General features: G+C 33.7%; 1 protein-coding gene across 1 annotated transcript; it reads left to right on the top strand.

The window, feature by feature from the left end:
- The first annotated feature begins 1,859 nt into the window (after positions 1 to 1,859).
- Positions 1,860 to 20,389, top strand: LOC139695391 (zinc finger CCCH-type with G patch domain-containing protein). The gene is made up of 11 exons (XM_071594124.1): positions 1,860 to 2,015; positions 2,103 to 2,315; positions 2,381 to 2,467; positions 4,062 to 4,199; positions 7,173 to 7,315; positions 9,333 to 9,550; positions 10,700 to 10,842; positions 12,286 to 12,406; positions 15,401 to 15,610; positions 17,308 to 17,493; positions 18,513 to 20,389. Exons 1-11 carry the CDS (start codon positions 1,959 to 1,961, stop codon positions 18,680 to 18,682), a joined length of 1,686 nt encoding a protein of 561 aa, XP_071450225.1. The 5' UTR covers positions 1,860 to 1,958; the 3' UTR covers positions 18,683 to 20,389.

The raw sequence follows: 20,389 nt of genomic DNA, 5'->3' as shown, positions 1-20,389 counted from the left end.
CCCTGGAACTGAGTGTGCTGGGTGGAATGGAGTTACACAATTCATTAATGTTAATGCATTTAAATGTTACAAGACATTTGGACTGAATGTATTGGTTAGAATAAAAAGATTGTATCCACAATGTTTATAAAGAAGTTATGACTTATATCCAGAAATACCCCCTTGAGTGAGGTTAGCCAAAGTTCTAATTAGAACTTGTCTGAACCTTTCTTTTGTGTGACAATTAATGCCCTAAATAAAAAATGAATCTTCAGTTTTAAAAGTACCACAAGCATTTATATAATTTTTGGAGACTAGAGCAATTTTCCTTCTATTGACTGAAATAATCAGTATTCTTACCAAGGAAAGAGAGAAGAGGTTGGCTGAGCTCTAATGGCCTTGATATAAATTTATAGGAAATATTCTTTAATGGGAATATAATATTTAGCATCAAACATGGAATCTATCGCTACTTAATGGCTTGTGGAAACAAAGAAAGCAACTATACCCACATGCCTTTCATTTAAATACAGAAGTGTTACCTTCATACTGTTAGCTAGCTCTTGTACTACTGGAAAAAATTCCAGTAGTTAAACGGCTAACCTAAAGGTAGTCGAAACATAAAAAGTGTGCCTTTCCAGGGTTTTTTGGGAGTCCTGTGAGGGAAGCAATACTTATCTGTTCAGGGACACTACAATGAGTCGTCCCCTGGAGGTTTGTGTGAAAATAAATCCATTACCAGGGTCTTACTCAAAATATACAAGTTACCTGTTATTAATGACTAATCAGGGTTTTATGAGGACACTAAACATTGGTAATAACAGGCCACAGGCATACATAGTGGTTTGTGTCACAGTTTCATTTCATGCCAGGGGCATACTCATAAGAATGAACACTTGTCACTAAGTGGTTTATGTGGAAGTTAACCCATTTTCTTGGGACAGGCTGCAGGGTAGGGCAACAAGAGAATTTTAAATTAGTGTGTGAAATTGTTAAAAAGGATAGAGTTTTTGTATGCAATCAGGAAAGAAGTGAGGATTGTAAGGTACAAGATTTCGAATAAACTGAGATTGAAATTATAATGATTGAGATAATCACTCTCCGCCAGTTGTTTATTTCCCTTACCTCTTAATAATCTTGCTGATATGAATGCATGGAAGTGCTACAATGGTAAAAACACTTGAAATATTCCTTAGAAACTAGAAAATTGTTTCACCTAATGCCAATTTAAAAATACCTAATATACATAATATGAATATATCGAAGGTAATTAAATGGCACCACATTCAAGAGGAAACACATTACTATTGAATTTCTCAAAAACCAAATAGTGGCAGTAAAAGATGATCCCCACAATTAAACATAATGTAGCTTCCCCCAAAATATTTGTACTGCTGGTTTGAGCTCACGAGCGCACCTGCTAAAAAATTAATTATTATATATTTCGCACAATAGAATTATTCAAAAAGTCTAGGGTACTGGGCGATGGGGCCGATAGCTTCACATTAATCAGAAAATGAATATTAAATATTTCCTTAACTCAAAAGAAAGTCGTTTCTCCAAAGCTAAGAAACTATTATTTCCACTTCATAAATTTGGACAATTTTCTTAATTCATTTTTGGAAATGTGCGTACTCGACTTGAAAGAACCTTGAGGACCACCTTTCAACTCCATGCTTTATATAATTCTTATAGATTGTTAAAGAGACGACAAATCTTTTAATTTGTCACAGTCCGCACCAATAGTTTTTGAAGAAAATCTATTCAGCGTGATTTTAGGAACTGTTTTGCGCCTTAGTTTTGTGAAGTTATGCAATTTTATGTATATCGGATGGGCGCTGTTGACGGCTGTTGATAAAATCTTCGCGGCGAATGTTATGGTTGAAGCGGACGGAGTATGAACAAAATGACTTGCATCGGTTACAGTGGAAGAGCGTTAGGAATTGTCTGTTAAAGGTGTATGTTTTTAAAAATTCCACATGGATACTCAGAATGAGGAAACGTTGTTATCTTCAATTGCGGAGTACGAAAATCAGGTATGGTGTTTGTATATTTTCATTGAGTTCATGTTACGGAAAACTACCAAGTGTTTATAATATTTTGGATCTTTTTATGCTTTTAAGTTGGACCAAGTTAATAGAGCTATTAGCATTACACCACCTGAACAACGTGAAAGTCTAAAGAGCTTGCAAGCTGACATTGAAGAAGTGATAAAGCTTACAAAGGAGAATTTACTTTCGTTGAAGAAACAGCAACTATTAGGTGTTCTGTCATCAATTGAAGAACGTTCTGCAGTTGAAGATGATCCTTTTAAGGACGAATATGAACTATTTAAGGTTGTGTATTCAAATTTAATTCAATGGTTCCTCTTAAGCTGTCAACTAATTCGAATTTCTAACAGGCCGAAGTGGGCAGTACGTTGGCAGAAAGTGATAGCAAGAATAACGTGGATGCAGAAGATAGCTCATATGATGCCGCCGATATTACGGTACGGGAAATTATATTTATCCATATTTTGAATCCAGCTCACTTGCCTGTGGTCGCTGATGAATCAATTTATAGTGTGAGCCATTCCCTCTTATCGTTAATTTGAGCAATTATTTGCCCCACAGTCTCTCTAATTAACTGTATACATTTCTGTGAGTACATATAAAGTATATTGGTCTACATTAGTGAATATTGTATGATGATTCTATCTATAAGAGTTACCAAATAATTGCTCGTCAATGATATCCATGATCTATGGTAGTCATATGATAGTGAATTAGACAAAGCTCATGAAACCTCATGGCAAGTGAGTGAATTCGCTCCTGTACCTTCCAATTCTAAATATTTTGAGTTTAATTTACAAATTCCTCATTATTTATATAATGCGAACGAAAGAAATCTTCTAAGACGTATATATTTGACAATTCATGCATGCACTAACATGTTTAACCCTATTACATGCCAATTACATCAGTACATTATATTCTGTCGATTAGATTAAGTTTTCCAATTTTTACGTATCCAGGGTTGTCATCTGCCAGTGAATTCTTGAAATCCAAGAAACATTAGCAAATTAAAAAAATCTTGAAAATATGTGAAATTTGAGAATTGATATTTTTTCATCACTATTAGTGCAGCGGAGGAATTAATTGAAAACCTCCCTGCTTCCTTCAGTTCAGGCAATCGGCTTATATCAGTAATAATGTACTCAAATTCTCTAGCCAGTCTGGTATAGTTTTTACATGCTAGAAATTGTGGTCATCATTTTAGCCTGGATGATTAATATTTCACCCTAAAATTTTTTTGGGACTGGAAAAGCAGCAAAATGTGGAATTTGAAAACTTGGAATCACTGGCAGCCCCTTTTCTCATGGTTTTTCAAGCTTTCTCCTATGAATAATCCTTTAAAATATTTGTGAAATTCATTAGTATACTCACAGTATCAATCTGGAACATCATCTGAGAGTCCACATGGTTTGTGACTCTTGAGTTACTGTACCATCCATTTTAACTTCCTAATTTTTTTATGCTTTCTTTATCTGTAAAGGTTCTACCAGCTCGTGCAATAAAATGCCTGCATATGAAAACTCTCCATTAAATCTCTCTATTCCATTTAAAGAAAAAGATGTTTATGGTTCAAGGAGGATCTTACAGTTAGTGTAGCTAGGGAGTTCTTCATTGGTTTCATACTATTCTTCCCTGAGCATGAAGATATTCATTCATGTCCCAAATAATGCTCACTTTTCAGGTACTTTTTTCTCTCTCATTATCTCCACAATTTTAAAGGGGCATTTACGATGTTTCTTCACAAGGGTTGTAATATCTGAGTTGTCTCTTCTTTCCATCTTCCAATACTTCTATAGGTTGTCTCAGTGTTAATATTACATCAATTGTATTTTTCCTGTACATAGATCCAAAATTTATGTAAGATATTTAATAAAAATGCCTTTAATATATTTAAAAAAATACTTCTTTATTCTAAAAAAATGCTCACTGGTAGGCATTTTGCGATCATTTATTCATTTTTGGGAGTGATAATTATGTTGTGGAATGTTAACAATTGTATTTATGAATTGTAATTATTGTTATTTTAAGGATGAGTTAAAATCTCTTGAGGGAATGAGATGCCAAGTGCCTCATTCCCATGAATGGGGTGAAACAAGTTACCACAATGCTATTGTAAGTCAAGTTGAACCATATGAAGAAGGAGTTTCAAGTGTCAATCAAATACAGGTTAGTATACTTGTGCTATTCACCTGAGTGTTCTTTTATTTTCTATGATTGATATAGACATTGGTACATGATTTGGAATGATAGCCAGTAATCATTTCCTCTGAATGAAAAAGATTTTTAGTGAGAAACATACTCTTTGTTTAGATAGCCAACACTTCTGGTGACCCCTTTTGCCTGTTGTGAACTGAACCTTGGATCTGAGTTAATGCATTCTTTCTTTGTTACTGATAACCTGTTGGAAGTATGTGCAGAGTGCAGCAACTTTACTTCCTTTTTTCAAACGCAAAATGCTTTCTAAAATGGAAGTTATGTTGCTGCACCCTGTATATACTATACGCTACATGTGTGCTATATGCTACATGTGTGTCAACACAATACACAAATGTAAGAGCCATCAACAGAATACAAACTGTACATTGCTCATTTTGATCTGTATTTGATTTAATCAACTTATGAGTTGGCAGTAACATGAAGAAAGTCATGTGTGTGTCTGCTGAAATTTTCTTCCCAAATGAGGAAAGTTGCACCTATTTATTGTTCTCACTTGGTCACTTATATTCCTCCCAGTATTTACTTATTCTTTTTTTGCTTATATATATATATGGAGGTACATTTTGACTGCTGTCTGTTTTGCATATGCCTTCTTCCCTTATCAAAACTTAAAGATAAATTTATCTCTTATGACCTCCTTTTCCCACCTAGAATAAAAATAATATGTACATATTTATAAATTACCTAGAGCTCTATCACAGAAATTATTAGGGAGACAATAACATCTGGGACTGGTCATTGCAGAAATCCTGGGCTGATAATATTGCCAGTAATTCTCTCCTCCGAATTACTATTTTCTCTTGAGGTTAAATCTACAGTCAGGGTCACATGAAATCATAACATTAAGAAATATCTCCAATGATAATGATTATATTATTATTTCTGATGGTCATGCATAATTTTCACATATTTGCGATGTTTAAACTATATTTTCATACTTGAAACTGTATGGAATATGTAAAAAAAATAATAATGGCACTACTGCAGAATATTGTTGGATAGTTTTGACTAAACAATGAGAGCAAGAATTAAATTTAACATAATTTGAATGAAAGTGTCATGAAGTGCAAGTAACAGGAAAATACAAATTGCAGGAAAAGGAGATTTTTTACATTTACGTGCTCAATTACTGGAGTTAAGGTAAAAATAAAAATACTTATAAAATGAAAAAGAGAAGGATTATTATTTATTTAGTAAACTATAGCTCTCATCTTTCCAAGCGGCTAAAGTGGTTCTCATGGATCATCAAAAAAAGGATGGAGAGCAGGGAAATTGCATACTTAGGGGATGATCAAGTTTGGGTTTAAGAAGGGGAATGGCATGTGCTATGCCATTGCAATAATGAAATCACTAATCAAGAGGAATATAGAATACAATAAGGAGGCATTTGCCTGTTTCATGAATTTTGAAAAGGCGTTTGATAGAGTAAATTGGGAAAAACTAAGGAGTATAATGCAGAAAATTGGAATAGATTTGAGGTAGAGGAGGATAATCCGCATCCTGTACATGTCTCAGACAGCTCAGGTGTTAGTGTGGGACAGAAAGTCCGGATGGGCAATGTTAGGAAGAGGTGTAAGGCAGGGTTGTCCATTGTCAGTGGTGCTGTTTAATGTATATGTGGAGGAAATGATTAAAAAGGCATGAGAAGAACTGGAGGTGGGAATGAAAGCGGGCGGGGAATTCGTAAAATCAGTTAGGTTTGCTGATGACCAAGCTTTAGTTTGTCAGTCAGCCAAGGGGTTTAAAGCATTGCTGAGTGAATTGGAAATTCAGTGTGACAGGTATGGGATGAGAATTAATATTAATAAAACAAAGGTTATGCGATTTTTTCCAGAAAGGTAAAAGCTAAGCTAAACATTGAAATAGGAGGGCAAAAAATAGAGCAGGGATAACAGTTTACGTATCGCAGAAGTGTTTTGGACCAACTTGGTAAAAGTAGTAGGGATGTAAGCAGGAGAATTACACTTGGGAAAGAGGCTTTCTCAAGGAGCAGGGAGTTGACGACAGGGATGTTGAGTAAGTGGGTGTGGAGAAGGATGGATTAGATGAAGTGTACAAAAAGGAAAACAAATGAGGGAGTGCTAGGTATAGTGGGAAAGGAGAGGGGATTGTTGAGAGAAATCATAAGGAGGCTGGAAAAATGGATGAAAAGCATTGATCCGCAGTAGGATGTTGAAAACCTTGACAGAGGGGAGAATGTTAGGCAAACAAGGAAAGGGATAGGATGTTGGATGGGACGATGGGGGAGTACACAGAGATGAAGAAGGGTCGTGTTGTATGGTAGGATGTTGGGTTTTGCTTTGTTAGGAAAAACAATAAAATATTTGGTAGTTGTGTCCATCCAAACCTACCTTAACCAGTAGATTACCTAGTAATAATAATATAGCTTTCCTTTCCTCATTAATTTAATTCACATGGATATATATATAAGGGATAGGAGCACTTATGAAAGACAAACACAGGAGAGGTTAGGAAGGCGGAATTGAGCACATCACAGGTGCAAAAATGTCTCCTGAATCATGGATCTGTCCACTGGCCAGGCCTAACCACTTGCTCTATTGAGGAAACATAATTAATTTATCCTGAAATCTGCGGGGGGTTTATGCAACTAACTTTGTGGAAGTTCATGTTTATTAAATGAAGAATACAATGTATCTTTCCACTGTCCTTTATTCACGTACAACTAGTTTCAACGCTACCTGATGATGACGCTTGAGAGTTGAAACTAGTTGTACGTGAATAAAGGACAGTGGAAAGATACATTGTATTCTTCATTTAATATACCATTGAATATACTTAGGAATTGTAATCTCTCTTGAGTTAAAGTTTTGAGAAAGAAGAAACCCCATCGGCAAAACTTAACTTACTGAAAAATTGTAGGCGTATCAAAAATATGCCTTAATTTTGCCTTTTTTGTTACAGGTTAGAGTCATTTTTGTGAATCCCACTCATCAAGAGATGCTACCATGCCCTTATTTCTTGGAAGGGAACTGCAAGTTTAGTGACAGCAAGTGCCGCTATTCCCATGGTGAAGTAGTCCAATTGTCTTCTTTAAGAGAATTCAAGTTAGTTAAAATTTTTCTATAAATTTATTTTAATGTTTTTGTATCTACAATAATGTTATACTCTAGATTTAGATACTAAGCCATTAGATTCTAATATTATACTCTAAGCCTAGCTCTCACCCCATGTCTAGTCTAAAATCTAGGATAGGCTTATAGCTAGTGACCAGTTGCAGGTGAGAAAAAATGGGTGGATTGATGGTGGAGTGGAAAAATGGTGGGGTTTGTTGGCTACCTGCCCTAATAACTTTCAAAATACCAAATTATCTCATGTTCCCATAATTTTGCCAAACTTTTTTCAAGGCACTTCATTTATATATGATTTGACTCATTGTTAAAAATTTATTAGTTCTATTAAAACTTTATTTTGTAATGAAAGCATTTGGCAAATACGGGGTAACCATTGGGGATCTGAGAGGAGGTGATGATTTTGTATCCCTCTCCTTGACTTTGAGATGTAACTACTCTATTTTACATTATATTATGGATTACATGGATGATGGATGTGATTATGAATTCCAGCTTATTGTGATATTGGAATCAGTTTAGGTCAAGGAGGTGGAGATGGTGAGATTCAAAATGGAAACATGGTCTATTTAAAATAATCCAGGACTTTTTGGAATGTATACTAATGGGGAACTTTGCTGAGCTCTAGTTGGTTCCACTATTCAAAGAAGAAGCCAATGAGTAATCTGCTGGGTTTCTTCTATTAATATCTCAATAATTTTCAATGCATTAGTTGTTTTTATGAAGCACAAGTATGTTTCATATGCTGGTGAGGTTTTGATATGAATGGATTTCATTGGCAGGAAATGAATGGTTTTTCTGTAAAATTAGGGAAAATATTCATGGAAACTTGTCAGATTAAAAAAAATGCTCATGGCGAACTCTGTTTGAACATTTTAAGGTGTCATGAGTGGTTGCCTCATTTTAAAGGTGGCTGTAAATCATTTGACGATGATCCTCAGAACATGGACTGGGTGCTGTACCTTAATGCTAAATGCACTGTGCTAGCACATTAATCATTGTCAACCCATAAATATTGTGCTAAAAATCAATGACAGTACCTCATTAGCCTTCTTATTCACTTGTTTTAGCCTTGGAAACTTATTTCTGTTCCATAATCTAAAACCATCCAGAAAGGAAGATGATTTGAAATGAGACAAAGAGGGGGTAGCCAAAAAGGATTCTGTAAAATTAATTTCTGACATCAACCTAAAAGAAATAAATCATTGGGAATGAGAGATAGATGAGGAGAGTGTTTTATGGGTAAAAAAGTCCAAATAGATTCGATTAGAGCTTATTTTTAAAAAAACACGTCTGGAAATTTTTAAAAATTCTTGTAAATGAGATGTAACCATGTGCAAATTTCTATGTACATGTGCGTTTGCTAAAAATTATATATTGCAGTATCATTATTTTTGCAAAATAAATGGTGACTCAATGAACTGGCTTTACTATTAGTCAAAGATGACTTTAATGCCAAAATACCAAGTTTATTTCCATTTGGTTTGGCCTAACATTTGGGTTTTACCCGGGTAAGCAAGTGTTGGGTTTACATGAGTGTATTTGGTAGACTTGACTTGTATGCCTTTCTTTGTTGTATGTATTGCTTGCAAAAATGTTGACTGTAATGGTTGATAATGTCTGATAAAATTGAAATGAAATTTTTTTGAGAGAAATAAATGAATCTAAAATACTAAGAAATTGAATCTTTCTTATATTTAAATTCCATCATATATATATTGAAATGTAGTTTAACTGCATGCTAATTCTTTAAGTTCCTATATGTAATCATTGTGAATTTTTCTGTTTTATCAATTTCAACTCAAATTTTGGCTTCAAGAAAGTCATTTCAGTAAAAATGCCTTGCTAACATCAGTTATTTTAAATATTGCTGGAACATAATGAATTTGGAAGAAGTATAGTTTTAGCACCACCAAAGAAAACTTTAATACAACAGAAACAGAACTGTTTAAAATTCTGGTTGTGGCTTTAATTTGCTTTCAAACTTTTTTAGGGAACCTGACTTCTCCCTAATCAATGTGGGATCTAGAGTCCTAGCAAAACGTCCTGATGGCCTTTGGCATCGTGCATGTGTCACTAACAGTCCTAGTGACTCGTGCACTCATGGTTTAGGCAAAGAAAGTCAGGAGTCATCAGGAGGAGGGTGGGTGGTGAAGTTTGAAGCAAGTGGAAAAATCACAGAAATTGGTCTTGCTGATCTCCTACCACTTGGTGAGTTTATCTCGACTAATTATTTTCTTGGTGACTGTCCTTAATAAAGTTATTTTTCTATGATCTTTACAAGTGATAATATGCTGAGTATTCCCAGTTTTTTCCAAAAATTGGTGTATCATGCCACCAAACTTTTTATGTGGCATTTTAATTTTCAAAGCTTTAGAAGCACATTTTGAATGTTTGATTATTATTTACTCATTTAAAATAATATAATAGTTAACATTAGCTCATTGTGTAGCAAATGCTATGCAATGCCATTGTTCTGACTATGAGATATATGTACAATGCTGGATGGATAGGGATTACAACTAAATTCGAAGATTTTTGTCACCTTAAATTTGTGGAATTAGTGAAAAAAGGAAATTCAATGCCTGCAAGAAATCATTACCCCAGATAAAAGAGATAAGATTATTGAAGAATTGTCTTTTGTTGAACAGTGAACAGATTCAGAATGAACTGTGCTTTATTTATGCACATGACAAACAAGTACCCTGCAATCTCATTTAGTTGTAAAAGCATTAGATTTCATGTATGAGGAAGTTACTAAACTCTAGATGAGTGTGACTGTAAATCCTAGGCCACTTATGACCACACTATAAAGAATAAAAGTGTACCTGAGAAACTCCATGATTTAGAATTGGCGATAATGTTTAAGTTCTTTGATGGCTGAAAGTTTTTGCGTAATCTTCAGATGAATCATTTTTTGAAAAGATTGTAAAAGTTTTCACAGAACTAAAGAGATAAGTTGTAGTCGGTGCGTAATGTGTTTGGTTCAAATTATCTATCTTTTCTACTTTTTTCAAATAAATAAATTGTCTGATTACAAGATAAACTTGTTTAATCAAGTATTTTATTTGTAAAATTAGGCTAGTTTATGTAAAATTTTGGTTGATTATTCTTGACTGATCAATTCAGAATATAAAAAGCACCTCCTTATATTGTGGCAATATTTTTTTTAGTTAACCATATAATATTTACAGGGTACTCTGTTGTTGAGTCCTAAGATGCTTATAGTTCATTTTATTGTTCCATTGTGTGTTATTTATTATTATAAACTCACACTGTAAGACTAATTAACTATTGTGAACATATCTGATGGTGAATTAAGACTTTCAAACTTGAAAGAATGTTGAATTTTTTTTATAGATGACTTAGATTCGACATCAAGTTCAAGTGATGACAGTGATGATGATGGAGATGAAGTTTACTTCAATGAAGACCTTGTGCAGAAAAGCTTGATGACAACTCCCCAGGAAGGAGTTCTGGGTGCATGGGAAAAACATACAAAGGTTTTTTTTATGTATTGCATTCACTAGGGTAATAAATTGTGGACGTACTCATCAGTTATTATAAGTATTAATGACTCATTGTGTAATTAATCCATGCTACTAATGCTACCTGCAGTGCAGTTACCTACTATAAAGCTATATATTAACTGTTCTGTGCACTGGAATTTTGATTATGAAAAGATAAAATATTAGCTAACAGAGGTAGAATATGTAAAATATAGAAGAAGATTGACATTTAGTGGTAGTATTAGTAAATATTTGCTCAGTAATTCTTTAACTGGACTTTTTTCCCAAAAGTTTTACTTGTCTCTAAAAAAAGTCTCAGTTGAAAAATGCCGAATGGAAGCATCAAAAAGAACCAAAGAAGGCTACTTCTGACTCTTGTGCATGTTTTTTGATATTTATTTCATATTGGGCATGTTTTAATTTCAAGAGTTCTCATAACTTTACCTGCTTTTCTGTTGTTGTGCTGTTAATATTCTGTTACTGTTGGCAGGATATTGCAGCTATCTGTACTTGTATGCAATTGTTTGACTGATATGTATTACATACTTTAAAATAGAATTACTCATAATTTTAATATTTCCTATGACATTAAATTCCTTTCCATTGAGAAGATTACATGTTGACTGCATTTTTGCCTCAGATCTTGTGCAAAAGTTAGTGTTTTCTATATGTGTTGCTCTCTATATTATTGAGATACATCGCATTTGTTGGATTGAACTGGGGACAGTATAAATTACTTGGACTGATCCTAGAGTTTGAACAAAGAATTGATCTTTGTATTGAGGTGCATGCAATGTAAACAGAGGAGGAATTAAATGTAAATCATAGAAGGTAAATGCATGTATATCCTTTGACTCATTAAGTCCACATCATAATTTCTTCAATTGCTCCAAATCCATTTTCGAGCCCTGGGGATCTATATGAGAAATAAAGTTTGAGTCGACATCAATTCAGTTCTACATTTAATATGTGTGCATAGAGATAAAATGGATTGGTTGGAGATTTCATCTGGTTGAATTAATTCCAGTGAGAAATTGATAGATTGATTCAAGATACTTGGTAGAATCATTGATAAGGGCTATCTCTCAATGTAAGCTTTAGAGTTAGGTGCATGAATGATGAGGGTCATTTTGCACTTCTGCCAATATATTTTTATGTTGCAGGATTTAACTTGGTGAGAAGTAAAAGCAAAATTAGCAGGTTTGGAAAAGGGATCAAGAGAAATCCAGCCTAGGAAAACTAATTCATAGTGTTCTCTAGCTTGCAGTTCATGAGCTACTGTATGAAATTTTTATCTCGTTCAATTAAAATTCAGATTCATGAAGACTTTTGAGGAAAAAATGATAACTTTTGGGAAATATCTAAAAAAGTTTTTAAAAATTATGTTATTCAGTTTACCAGACTGTGCTTTACATATTTATTTATTTTGTGTCACAGGGCATTGGATCACTTCTCATGAGTAAAATGGGTTATGTAGTTGGAACTGGACTTGGCAAGAAGGGTGAGGGTCGAATTGAACCTGTGCCTGCTGTTGTTCTTCCAACTGGAAAGTCACTAGGTTGGTGTTTTGTCCAATCAAACTATGAGTTGAGACACATGGAATTTTTATGTAGTCTGATGATAATTTTATTGAATAAAAATTGGAGGACTCATGTTTTTAAGTAACTTTTTATTAGTCTTCTAATATAAATCTCTGTTTAAACTTAAGAATAATTCACAAATTTTGACATCTCCTCAATTCATTAATTGTTTTCTGAAACAAGTGCTTTCATAAATTTTTCCCAGTCATGGCTGCCAAATTGGGAAAATAGTTTTTATAATTATTGAAAATGATGTTAGCATAATTTTTATTTCAAGGTATATTTACAGATTGAATTTCAATATCACATTAACTTTATCTAACAAGAATGTGTAGAATAATTTACTCCATAGGTAATCACCATATTGCTCTTAATTATAAAAGTCAAAAGAATTATGTGGAAAAAGTCATTGCATTTCTTATTAAAGTTGCTGTTAAAATGTCCCTGAATCTCATGTTAATCCACTTCAAGTCAATATATAGCCATGCCGAATTATTCTGAATGTTCTGCTGTTGTCAGTTCTGACCATGTGATGATATCCAACTCAATCCAAAATTTCTGGTAAATAAGTCATCATTATTCAGAATTCGAGGGGACTAAAAAATAGTTAAGCAATAAGGAGTTCCACCAAAAAAAAATTATTGATCTAATTAGTTAATTAAAGTTTGGCCGAGAATCTTTTAATATCCAACTGAAGCTTCGTTTTCATGCATCCATTTTTGCTGTACATTTTTGCGTCGCCAATATACCCTGTTTTCATGCTTGCGGCAGAGCTTGATGGAGACAGAAGATGGGATGACCCGTATGCAGTGTGTTTTGATGGGAAATGATGAATGACGGACATTGAGCAGTGGTTTTTGGCGATGCCGCAACCATAACACCACAAGAGTTGAGAGATGGGTAACATCTACAGCACTGCAGAAACCTATAGTGCCTATCTGTCCTGATTGGCTGCACTGTCTCTGGCACCACAAAAATGGATGCATGAAAATGAGGCCTAATAATTTTATTAGTTAGTACTCCACTTTGTACAAAGCTAGCACATGATAAGTACGTAAAGTATAGTAATATTTTTGTTATAATGGTAGTCTACTGATTCAGCTAGCTTTTGGATGGAAAAAGACTGAGCACTGCCACATTTCTTAGTTTTGTGAAGACAAAACCTAATACCCCATATTACAATAAACCTTTCTTCGGTTCAACATACTTCCTTCATCCATTCATTCTGTCCAACTTTCCTATCATCTCCCTCCCCCTGTCTCTTGCTTGTCTAACATTCTCTTGCAGTAATTGTCTTTGGCATTCCATTACTAGTCACAATGGTTAACATTTGCATTTTCTTGAACCTTTGGATTTCTCACAGCAGTCCTTTCTCCTCCCCCACCATGCCTAGTACTTCCTTCATTTTCTTTTCTGTCCATTTTATCTTGTTCATCCTTCTCCTCATTCACAACTCAAAATTCTCTAACTTATGTCTATCATCTTGCTTCAAAGACTATGTTTCTTTACCAAACTCCATGCCATTGTTTTCAATCATCTTTTCATAACCCCCTAACTTAACATCCTTACTCAATGTCCCTGTCATCAATTCCTCCCTCTGCGTAAAAGTATCTTTGCTTAATGCAATTCATTTTCCCTTTTACTTCAAAATATTTCCAAGATAGGTAAACCTATTCCACCTGCTCTTTTTTTTGCCCTCCAATGTCAATGTTTAACTTAGTTTTCCTCTTTCTTAGAAACCTCATAACCTTTGTTTTATTTGCATTGATTCTTATCCCATTCCTATCAATCTGATTTTCTAATGTGTTCATCAGTTACAAGTATTGTTACCCCTTGGCTTTCTAGCTAACTAAAGCTTGGCCATCCACAACTTTAACTGACTTTATGAATTTCCGACCAAGTTTCATTGCTTTGTTCAGGTCTTCCTGTGCCTCTTTTAGTTAGACAGATCAGTGTTAGTAACTTATATAGCTAAAGGTTTAACAATAAACCATTTTAATATATGGAAAGACTACAAATAAAATAAAAAATTGAGATTAAATAAAGTGTCACAGCATATACATAAAGAGTTAAGTTCATGCAATTTTAAATGATACCTCTAGTTAGAAATAGTATGAGAGAAATATTAATGAAAGAGACTCAAGAGACTATTGGCATTCATAAATTAGGTGTGAAATTGACAGATTTTTCACTGAAATGGTTATAGATTCTATCTAGATCAGATTTCTTCTAAGAAAGAAACAAAGCTTGGCAGAAGAATCAGAATGAATTTTACGTCCGCAACTTAAACGAATTAATCAAAATAATCAGCTAGAAGTAGAAACTGAATGCATAATAAAATAGCTAAGTGCATCGCTGTTTCACTAAGAATAAATTTGGAACTGATATAAATTAAACATTATGATGCAATTTTATCAATAAATTGATAAGTTGTTTGATTTAGAGACCAATATTTCATCGGTGATGATCCACCTGATGAAATGCACAATTTTTCTACTGTGTCTCATAATAAAACGTGAAACTGCAGCAGTATTACTGATACTAATAGCATATAACTTCTTTAGAATTGTCTATTAGATTGTTTAACTCCTTAGAAATTTGATAATTATTAGTCAGTAATCACTGCAGTTTCCATATTCTATGATTTTGGTTTTAATGCATAATCTTCCATCAAGTTAACCATTATTTTATGAATTACTGTTAATTTTCATTAATGAAAGCAAATGTGGTTACTTCAGGTACTTATCCTCATCCAAACATTAATCATCATTGGTGATTCTGAGCCTAAGCACTGTTGGCCTCCCAAATTTGATTGCTGTGTATTGTTCTCAGCTATTTTAATATTTGCTGATTTCAAGGGGCTCTAGACTGTGTGAATAGCTGTGATATCTCCAGCTGCTAGTTTTGCTGTGTTTGATCCATTTTATTGGCAAATCTTCAGTATTACAGGCATGAGGTACTCTCTTTTTCAGACCATTGCATGGCAATGAAAGAGCAGGGGTGGGAGACTGATCCAACAAAAGCTGGTGGTGCTGGAATGAGGAAATCAAAGAAAAAGTGGAGGGGAAGGAAAGGTGGAGGGCGTGGGAAGGGGCAGAAAAATAAAGAGAGGAATGGACTCCAGGCAGCTCCCAACACAAATGTGTTTGACTTCATCAATTCTCACATAGCAAATAGAAAGGGTAAGTTGTAAAGCAAGACAAATTGATGATTTGTCACTTTGCTATTACTATTTTCATGAAGTTTTCTGTTCTTATAAATAGAGCGAATATTTTCAAAGGTGAACTATGAAATAATGGAAAAGTAGAATTAATCATTAGCCATTAATTATAAGTCATTGGTGTTTACTTATAGATTGTTTATATGCTAAGGGTAGTGGTCTCTCATGGCAAGTATCCTAAAAGATTCATGGCTATGTCCCTGGGTACTCAAACTTGAGTTTTCAGAAAAAAAATTGGTGCTTTTTTCCAGACTCTTATCATTCACACTAAAGCACAGTCTCTTCTGCTCAAGTGTTAATGATTTAAAAATAGGATTGAGGTGTCACATATAATTTTTCACTTCTGTTTCAACAAGTTTAAATCACCTCAAATGACAGCCATTTAAAGTACAAGTAGTGATTTCAATGCCTTGTTACAAAAATGTTGCCATTTGATGATTAAGCATTTCAACTTAAGTTCCATTGGAAAGTAGTTAGGCAGCCATGAATTTTTTAGAGTTTGAAGAAACAAGCAATCGGATGAATTAAAAATGGCCTTTGTTTTATCTTTTAAAAGTACTCATGGCTAGTGGTCAGTTTGATAGCAAATATTTGAAATTGACTGTGAGCTAGTTACATCAATGCATGGGGTGATAACAACTGTGTCCTCAGCTCAAAAGTTTCTTTACTAATTGAGAAGGAAATGTTCCATTTAGTTCATTGTGAGATAAAAAGAGATGATATTCTTATAGTTATTAAATAAATCATGAAAATTTATTGAATTAATTATTTTACCTTTCTTAAGTGAAAGAAAATCAGCTGGCAAATGTGACCTTCTGTTTTCTTAAATTTTATGTTGAAACCATCATCAAATTTTTTTCTGCAATTTTCGTCTGTAAAATGTGTCATTTTCTCTGCTGGTGCCGTGAAATGGCTGTGATTTACTTCAGAAATCCTTAAATCCTTGCTCAGACATGTTAAATTAGTCAATCAGATATACACAATCACAAATAGACAGAATTTTGAATTTATTTACTAATTTACAGATTAAAATGGTAAACAACCATGATATGAAACTATCCAATCATTATTTCAATGCATTTAGTTACCTTTCAACAAACTAGAGTCAGACCATTTTTCTGAAGTTCGATTTAAATGGCAGCACGTTTAAATACTTATAACTAAAAATTCACAGGTTCTTGTTAATTTATGGCAACTATTGTGATCTTGTATGTTTTAATGTGTGAAAAGCAAGGTAGTATAGAAATCAGTTCTGGAACTGATGTTTTTGGTTTTGCTTCCATTTCTAATCTGCAGAACTGGTGGAACCTGTAACCAATGAACTGAAACAATCCATCAATACTTAATGCATACAAAGCTTTCAATTACAAAAATACTGAAGCTCTTGGTAAAAGGAAAATAGAAAATATATGAAATTAAAACACTAACAGTCTTGGATTGCTTTATCTTTGAAATAGTACCTCCTTTTCTTATATTGTTCATGGGATGGCAAAAACTACATCAATCTCTGAAATATTTCCCATTGCATAGAGATATTTTTGCAAATTCTCTTAGTTTTTTTATGGCTAGTAAAATGAAAATTGAGAAAATGTGAAAAAAATTAGCTATTTTTTTTCACTTACTTATGAAAAGTTCTCTTTGTGATTTGTTTACTTTTAGGTGACAAGAAGCCTACAGGAAATAAAAATGAACCACCTCTGTCAGCTCGTCTCTCTATTGAAAGCTGCCATAAGCTACGAGTAACAGGCCTACAATTAGAGGAAGATATCAAAAAGGCTGAGCGAGAGCTAATGAGATTGAAAGAATCTTTGCAGAGACATGGGGTCAAATCTTCAATATGGGAAGGTAAAGCCATTTTTCCAATTACTCTTTTCTGCCATTAGCTCCTATGCATTGAGAGCTGAAAGAGTAGAGAGCGTTTGCTTGTAAACCATTTCCAAATAGAATTGAGATACAGTTCTTCGAGTGCAAGATTAAATGGAGGGAGAGAGAAATATTTGGATTTGGGGTTAATATTTAGCCCATAGCTTTGACCCATTCAAATACATACAAAAGGAAAAGTTTTAGGTTTTTCTCAGTCATGGTGTTACATGTCTGGCTAAAATAAGTGTCCCTCATCGAACACGGGTTAGCCACATAGTTGATAAGATCAGGAAGTTGGGGAAAAATCTAGAGTTACTTAATTTCTAAAAAATGCCAGAGATGGATGAAGGAAAGGGCTAATTTTTTTTAAAAGTCAGAAATTTTATATTTGGATCAGGAGCATGATACAGATATCTGAATATCTCAAAGAGAACAATGTTCCTTCTGTGTGTAAGATCCATTTGCGTTTGTCCGTGGCCAAACTGAAGCCATTGGCAGGATTGACTTTGTTGACATCTGTGGTGTGCTCAGTGATGAGGGATGATTTATGTTAAAGTATCAATAAAGTTTCCAAAGACTCCAAAGAAAATTTATAAAAAAAGGGAGTATGTTCGTTGGAAAAGTCAGGTAAAAGTCCACAATGAGACTATAGAAAATGAATGGCCATCCCGAAACAAAAATATTTCAGGAAAAGGAGTAAAAAATATTCAGTCTAAAATCTAATGCAATCTGATAAAAGTTTCCTCCTGATAGAAACTAAGTTCCAATGCTTATTTGATTCTTTCTTGCTCTAAGGGTAGCAAAATGCTGTCCAGGACCAAAGACTCACTCTGGCAAATAAATACCTGTGAATTCAAATCACTTTCAAAGGCACGTGTGATAATTTCTCTATGTGGATGCATGACTCGATGATTTGGAGAAATGGATCAGTTATAGGTTTTGAAATTGCGACTTGTTCTATATCTTCTTCAGAAATAATTTGTAATTTAAATTCTTTGTAGATTGCTCTCCGGCTACCACATCTAGCCAAAGTTTGAATCCTCAAGTTGCTAGACTCCGCAAGGCTTTGGCTGCAAAGGAAGCAGAGTTGGCCAAACTGAAAGAGGTAGAAGTTGGTGTTGCTATGGAGCAAGGGAGGCGAACTGCTCGCAAGAAACTAACGATTTTTTGAACTCATTGAATCAGTTGGTAGCATATGGCTACAATTTTTTTAGTGTTTCTGATGAACTAAGTATTAGTGTGATAGTGACCAGTAATGAAACTGCTAATGATAACTTGTTGCACTAAAATATTTTGTTCATTAGCGTAAAAAACCCCCGGACATACAAAGAGGTTTTGGAAAGGGCTTCTTCTAAGGATATGAAGTTAAAAAGTTCTCCATTGTCATAATTATCTTGATGCAGTGTTAAAGATAAAGTTCCTTATTGTTAAGGCATGTATAAGGTATTTATTTTATTTGTATAGTGACAAATTGTTTTTATGTAAATATACTTTTATATTTATCATCTGGCTTGTGTTAACTTTGGAATGCATGTCCAAATTTAAAACCATTCAATCAATATTTACTGCCTGTGATATGGTATATTGAGTGATGCTTGGGTTACATACTTGATCTGTACCATAAATAGCAATTTCACATGGTGTGAGTTTGATATTAAAAAAAAATGAATGTACGCCATAGTTAACATTAATTTTACGATTAAATACTAGTGCCATTCAGTAGGACGGTGAGTTTCAATTAGTGACAAGACTGGAATTTGTGAAGAAATTTCCTTCAATGCCCATACTGTATTTAGTGTCCTCTGCAGGTTCATAGTCCTTTAAACTCCTTCAATCATTCCTGAGTACATATTCATTCCTAAATCCTAAACAGTTGTATTTTGGGGACCTCATGTGTCCTGCTCTGCTGAAATCAATTTTTGAATACCATTTACAAAAGATGAAATATAAAGCACTTTAACTTATGTCATTATTTTTCTAGGAAAAGTTCCAAAACAAATTGTGGCTTGTATTTAGAATTTGAGGGTCTATTATATTGTGTACTTTATTTAGATTCTTCACAGTTGTGCGGTAGTTTTACAGACACAGGCATCAATGGATAGCAATTGCCAGGGAAAAAGAAAGTTTATGCATAAGTGACTAATTTAAATGGTTCTCTTATTTTTCTTCACAGTAATGAAGTGCCCCAGAGATTATACTTATGGATGTATCTGTTTTCAACTGCCCAGCCTTTGTTGAATAGATTTCTGTATGTAGGGAAAACAGATAGTTTTCTATGAAAATTTCATAATTTATATTCTTTATTGTCAAATGTATGCCATTTTTCCTTGGAATGAATTTTATTTGTTGTGCTATTCCCTAGAAGTTAATTTAACAATTAATTTCTCTACGAAATATCTAGCCACAAGCATACAAAGTCAAGGAAATAATGTTTGCTTCAGCTCTTTGGTATTGTGAATTCATCTGTAATAAAAAAATAACTTACTTTCTTAAAAATAATACGATTTTAAATTATCAGAATTTCCTTAAGTAATGTAATGAGAAGTTAATGCAGTAGGGCTGAATTAATAGATTGAGTATTACTCTCTATCATGACTTTGAGGAAGTTTTTAATATCCATTGTGAAATAAGATGTATTGAATATGTTCATACCTACTCATCTACATATGTATTGTGAAGTTGATGTGAATGATCATGTATGCAATGAAAGTATGGCTTTGTGTTTTAGCTTGCGTTTACCCCCAAAAAATTGATATTTGTTATTTTGACCATGGAGTGTGTCTTCGAAAATCCAACAAAAGGCATACTAATGTGAGCCCTTGATTCATTATTATTTTGGGGCTTGAGAAATGTCCTACCTATATGGGAAAACAAGAGA

The sequence above is a fragment of the Hetaerina americana genome, unplaced genomic scaffold (assembly GCF_022747635.1).
Source record: "Hetaerina americana unplaced genomic scaffold, ioHetAmer1.1.p SCAF_1, whole genome shotgun sequence".
NCBI lineage: Eukaryota > Metazoa > Arthropoda > Insecta > Odonata > Calopterygidae > Hetaerina > Hetaerina americana.
This window is presented reverse-complemented; position numbering and strand designations above follow the sequence as displayed.

Bases quoted from the DNA above. Each gene is read 5' to 3' on its own strand.
- LOC139695391 (XM_071594124.1), top strand. From the start codon at position 1,959: ATGGATACTCAGAATGAGGAAACGTTGTTATCTTCAATTGCGGAGTAC. The intron at 2,468-4,061 runs GTACGGGAAATT...TGTTATTTTAAG, and splicing joins ATGATGCCGCCGATATTACG to GATGAGTTAAAATCTCTTGA. The intron at 10,843-12,285 runs GTTTTTTTTATG...TTTGTGTCACAG, and splicing joins CATGGGAAAAACATACAAAG to GGCATTGGATCACTTCTCAT.